At 38.0% G+C, this 5,748-nt stretch overlaps 1 protein-coding gene across 1 annotated transcript in view; it reads right to left on the bottom strand.

The window, feature by feature from the left end:
• Positions 1 to 5,748, bottom strand: part of LOC109546277 (arrestin, lateral eye) — a 44,552-nt gene that overhangs the window by 26,760 nt on the left and 12,044 nt on the right. The window contains exon 5 of the mRNA XM_019917200.2: positions 345 to 462. Coding sequence (XP_019772759.1) covers positions 345 to 462 — 118 coding nt within the window. The remainder of the gene's footprint in view (positions 1 to 344; positions 463 to 5,748) is intronic.

Genomic DNA, 5,748 nt, shown 5'->3' with positions numbered 1-5,748 from the left:
GAAAATTCCTGCTTTTCTAAAACATCGGCCTGCTTCTATTCCAATAAATTTTAATCCCACTGAAATGCCCTCGAGTCGCTGAGGGTTCAGGAAACTGAATACAGTATTCCGTCCCAACGATTTACAGTTGCACGTGAGACCACTATTAAAGTCTAGTTTTCTCGCAAAGTTATCGTTTTCGTGTAACCCTTGAGTTATTTAGAAGCGCGGTCCTGCCTGCAAGTTACGATCTCAAAAGTGCATATTTATACCCATAAGAACTCTGTGAATAGGGAGTAGAGAATGGAAGGATGAAAGACGAAAGAGAGAAGGATCGTTCAGGAGATGTTAAAAATGACACTCACCTGTAGCCGAGTTGGTGTGTAGATTTGTTGCTCAGGAGGTGGGTACAATTGAGCCAAACACATCACAGCTTCGTTGCAGAACTTCAGGCCCATTACTTCTTCGTCTTCACGTCCATAGCTGAAGATTAGAGAAAACCAGTCAACATCACAAATTGATAGCCCTATTCGATAGTCGATATCAGCAATCTAATATGCACCGACTTCGAGATTAATTTAGATTCCAACTATCCAAGCAACAGGCGGTAGCCGCTGTTGTGTTTACCAATATATTGATTACCGGGTTTGCATTGAGCGATTGCCTTAAGTCAATTAATTATCATTTTAATTAAACGGTCCAGTTTGACCTGCACGTTGCATAAACATAAGCATGCGAATAGAAATTCGCAATGTCTGTTTAGAGGGCCACTTTTCACTGAACGAATAATCGTTTGCTTCGTTAATTTCCACTAATTCCGATTCTATCGCTACGTATTTCAATTAGGCCTGGGTAACTCATTGAATTTTTAGGAGTTGGCGCAGTGCTTTGCAAATGGCCTGGTGCGCTAACCCTGGTGCGCTAACCCAACGCAATTTAGATTTATTTTAAGCACGGTTTAATAATAATATTTTTAAAATTTCTTAAAAATTTCAGAATTTTCCAGTTTTCTGCTTTCTTCCAAATGCTCAAAAGTTTCACTTAAAAATGGTGACAATCTTAAGGTATTTTCCGCGAAAAATTTTGAAATTAGTTTCGAATTCTTCGTCGCTTTGTAAAGTTTTTAAATCCCTTTCCAGATTAGAATTTGTAACAAAAATTAAATAATTTTCTACCAAAAAACGAACACAATAAGCGAAAGTGTATAACAGATTATTTGGAAATCTTGTCACCATAATTTGATGACTGTAGAGTTTGTTAAACAATTCTGGTTTTTCAGTTTTGACTTAATGTTTTGTTGCTTTACTTTCTACTCAAAAACGCTCTATTTTGTAGAGTTTCACTTCAAAATACTGACGATCTGGTGGTCTTAAAATAGAGGCTAAAAATTACAAGATACATTTATAGCTTTGTAAAAATTTTACAAAACTTTTTCAGCGTCGAATTCGGGACAAAAACGAAAATCAATTCCTCCTGTTGTTCCCCGAAAACGATTAAGGTTTTCTCCAAAACCGATCACAAAACTAACAGTTTTTAATCGAAAACGCAAAAAAACATTATTTTCTGATGATTTTCTTTCTTTCTGACAATAATGGGGTCTTTTCAGTCAAAAACGACAACATTTATTTTGCTAGAAAGTTCGTCTCATTCATCGGTTTGCAGGGAACTTTAGAAAACCGATTTCAGCTTCGAATTTGGCACAAAAACCAAATAATTTTACTCAGTTTGTTTTTATTATCTTAGAGCAAAAGTTTACAAAAAATATTTGGAAAATTCGCCGCCCTCATTGATCTGACGATTTTGCTTTAAGCTCCTTTAAATTTTCAGGTCATTCCAGTTTTAACAAAGTTTCTATTAAGCAATTCTTTCTACGCAAAATCGCATTATTTTCAGATAATTTTCAGGTGTTTTCTGTGAAAAATTATAAGATACATTTTATTAGAACACTCGTCTCCTTAACCGCTTTGCAAATATTTTTGGAAAACTATTTGCAGCTTCGAATTATGGAAAAAAACTAATTATTTCTGGGTCTTTTTCAAAAACATTTCTCAGAACTGAAAAAGCGAAAGTTTATAATCATTTATTTGGAAAACTCTTGGAGACTGGGGTTTCTTCACTTTTAGGTCAATATTTCTAAGCAACAGTGTCTCTAAACCGAAAAACCGCGTTTTTCCTAACGTTTTACTGTAAAATACTGGCAAACTGAATCGTTTATGAAAAAAATTAAGAGATTGATGGTACAAGAAAACTCGTCGGCTTCTGTGGACTCAGTTCTGTTGCTCGGAAAATCTAGGTGACTTTTTTTAGTTGTTTGAACATAGTAGTAAAACTCTAAAAAAGATGTGAAATTTCCAGTCTCGGGTCTCGCAAAGCTTTGATAAATGACTTATAACTCATTAACGAATGAGTTATAACTCATTAACTCAGGAGGCGGCAACAACTCAATAGCTCAACTCAACACAGTGTTACCCAGACCTAATTTCAATGCCTTTACTCTGAATTACTATCAAAAGCTTTGTGTAGAGTGAGCAACCAGAAACCGTCTATCAAGGTTGAATCTGTAGAGTCGCTTAAGAATTAGGCTAAACTACTCATGTGTAAAGGAGGCCGCAATTTCCCACCAAAATGGGCTCCAAAAAACCCACTTCACACCTAAACACTACGGTTAGGAGGAAATTAAGTGGCTCAGGCTGTTTTAATGGAACCGTCTCATCCATCCTGCCTTTCACTTCGCACAGTTCGGTTAATTTGGATGGATTAGCGGATATACAGCGATTCCTTATTGCGTTAGAACAAATAATGGTTGGAACAAAATTGAAAGCCTCCGGTTATTATCAAAAGCAAGGAAATATTGAACGAGTAATTTGCCCACAAAAACAAACCTACTCGACTTCCTACGCATTATCCCGTAACTCCCATATGTACATCGTGTTTTTCGTCACTTTTGCCGAAAGGCATACCAATCATTATATTGAATTCCAAGCTTTCATTTTCGGAACTGAGCCCAAGTTTACCTTTGCATGTTATTGGAAAGGTGTTTTTATGTGTGACGAGTGGGAACTGTAAAGAACACGTAGGAGTGATTTTTGGGGGATTTTCGCCCATGTTCATTAACTTCTTCTGATAGGGAAAACATCTCTAACAAAGAAAAAATCAACTGTCTATTTGAATAGTTTTTCCGAATATAATTTCCGTTAACTCGGCCAAATGAGGACGAATTTTGAACGCAAAATATTCATAATTTTACTTGCAACGATGTTATTTTGACCGTACATCTAAGTAATCTGGGCAGCGCAATATTGCGGAAATTGCATACGAATTATTTATGTCCCATATTAAAGTTTCAAGCTTAATTTCAATTTGCTGAAGGAACGCAGGCTGCGCGACAATTTGCGGGAAAACTTTCTACAGTGTGCAACTTCTTTTTTGATTATGAGCAACATGCAGTCGGGTGTTTGCCACGTACAAAATGGCCACATTCTTCAGTGTCACGGATTAAATTATTCCCAGTTCCAAGACCCCATTCATCTTCCCTTTTTGCTCGCGTGGATTAGGAGTAGTCCCCGAGGCAGTTGCCGTTCATGGGACAAATTAGCTCGCTTTGATCCAGGCAGAAGTCTCATTTGCCTCTGAGGATTTAATAAAATTTAGCAGTTCTTCTAGCATTGTCTTCCGCTTTTTCCAAATCTTCACTCATGAACAGGCTCATCTGCTCGTAATTAAAATGGGTTATAAATTCGGACATGACAGGCTGGAAGTTTCCCTTTGCAACTTTATGCAAAGTATCCATAAACACTGCTAAACTTCCGAACCCTAATCAGACCAGCGTCAGAGGTTGCTCTTACCTTGACCCGCCCTGCAGGCACGGATCGAGCTGAAAACCATTAAAACTGGTTCTAGACCTAAATGGTTCAGAAGTACTCCCATACTGGGATGGCTGGTTAGAACCTTTGGAAATTTATTGAACGTATTAGACCTGCAACGTTCGTTGTTATCTGGAAGAGTTTAACGCAAAATCACTGAATACGGGCCTCTACATTGGAAACTCGAACAACAGAATTCGTTTACGTAAATTTAATATAATCCTTGGCTCCGTGGAAATTAAATTGTAAGTAAATACTTTGCGGGGTATTTTTCGCTAAGCTCGCCAGAGTTAGTGGGCACCCTTTAGCATTCAATGACAATTCGCTTTGGCGAAAATCTCCCACATAGCATTATTCTGGTTAATAAAGCAATGTTTTACAGTTTTCCATTACGCAACCGAAGACGAACCTTTGCTAATAAGCCCGAGGGTAACTCGTAAAATCCCTTGGCCGCCAGATCGCTTTTTATAACTCCTTTTATTGAAGTGGAAAAAAGGTCCGACGTATTAGGCCAGATGATATGGAGTATAACTTAATAAAGCAACCGGCGTAAAAATTGTAATAATAAAGAAATGGCACCCCACAGTGATCCTTATGTGTGGGTATAGATACTGAATTTTTTGCTGGATTGTTAATTTCCATTGGAATCTTTTCCCGATTCAGGTGTGGGAAAAGAATTTGTTAATTTCAGCACTGTTTTCGACTGGATTGCTAATTTCCATCAGGATCTGGTCCCGATTCAGGTGAGGGAAAGAATTTGTTAATTTCAACATTGTTTTCGACTGGATTGCTAATTTCCCTCAGGATCTTCTTCCGTTTCAGGGGGGGGCAAAGAATTTGTTAATTTCAACAGAGTTTTTCGCCTGAATATAAAAGTTCCATTAGGATATTTTACCGATTCACATGTGGGCAAAAATGTTCTGCGGCTGGACTGGAATACTTATTCTATCTGGACTGTCTCGATTCAGATGGGTGCAAAAAATCTCCTGATTTCAGCACCGGTCTGTTGCCGCATGGGAAGGTTCTACTAGGATCGTCTTCCGCCTATACTCGAAGAAAATAGTGAAATAAAGGGAAAATGATCCAATTAAACATTATGTGTTGAATTCTCGGTCGCTCTATTTACTTGGCTTAATTAAAGTGAAACTCGTCGGAACGGGAACGGGCTGCATTAATGTGTAACGCTATTTTCTTTTGCCGCCATTGCTACTCTTAATGCACGATCATTAATTTCATTTCCCCTAACGGCTTTTGGGTTATTTTGTTTCGCTGTATCGCGTTCGGGAGTCACATTAACTTCCCCATATGCCCACATATTATGGATCACCTGTTCCCTAAATAATCCTTTACATTATTAGCTCTCACCTCTTGCATGATAATGCCTTCGACACAAAATGCGGTGTTACTTTAGACCAATGAAATTACTGTAGCAAGCGAGTTTTTTAGACGAAAAAACAGAGTTTGATACTGTTGTGTAAATAGAGGAAAGTTTTTGTTCGCCTTCCAGATTACCTGTTCCTTCTTTAAACTCTTGAAAGTCTGCAATACATTTCTTGTCTTGGTCCTTTTGCGCCGACGAAACATTACCAAGGGCGGATCCAGGGGGGGGGGCATGAGCCCCCCATTCAATTCTCTATATAACGATGCGAAAACGAATTCTCTAGCTCGAATTTTTCTTGAGAAACTTCGAAAAAAGCAGCATTATGTTCAAGTGGATTTTGCAACTCAAAAAAACCACGCAAATCTGAAACTTCTTGAATTCAAGCCTTTTTTGAGAAAACTGCCAGCATTTCGTTATTGATGGTTCACTATCTAAAAAGGCCATTTATTTCTGTCTAGAATGATGTACAAATGAGCGTTCTTGCTCATTTTGCCTCCGAGAAATGAGCAAAAACGGGACGGAAAA

This window comes from Dendroctonus ponderosae, unplaced genomic scaffold (genome assembly GCF_020466585.1).
Source record: "Dendroctonus ponderosae isolate FM_Combo_2020 unplaced genomic scaffold, Dpon_F_20191213v2 Dpon_F_20191213_7, whole genome shotgun sequence".
In the NCBI taxonomy this organism is placed as follows: Eukaryota; Metazoa; Arthropoda; class Insecta; order Coleoptera; family Curculionidae; genus Dendroctonus; species Dendroctonus ponderosae.
The sequence above is the reverse complement of the archived record's forward strand: the minus strand, read 5'-3'. Positions and strand labels throughout refer to the sequence as shown.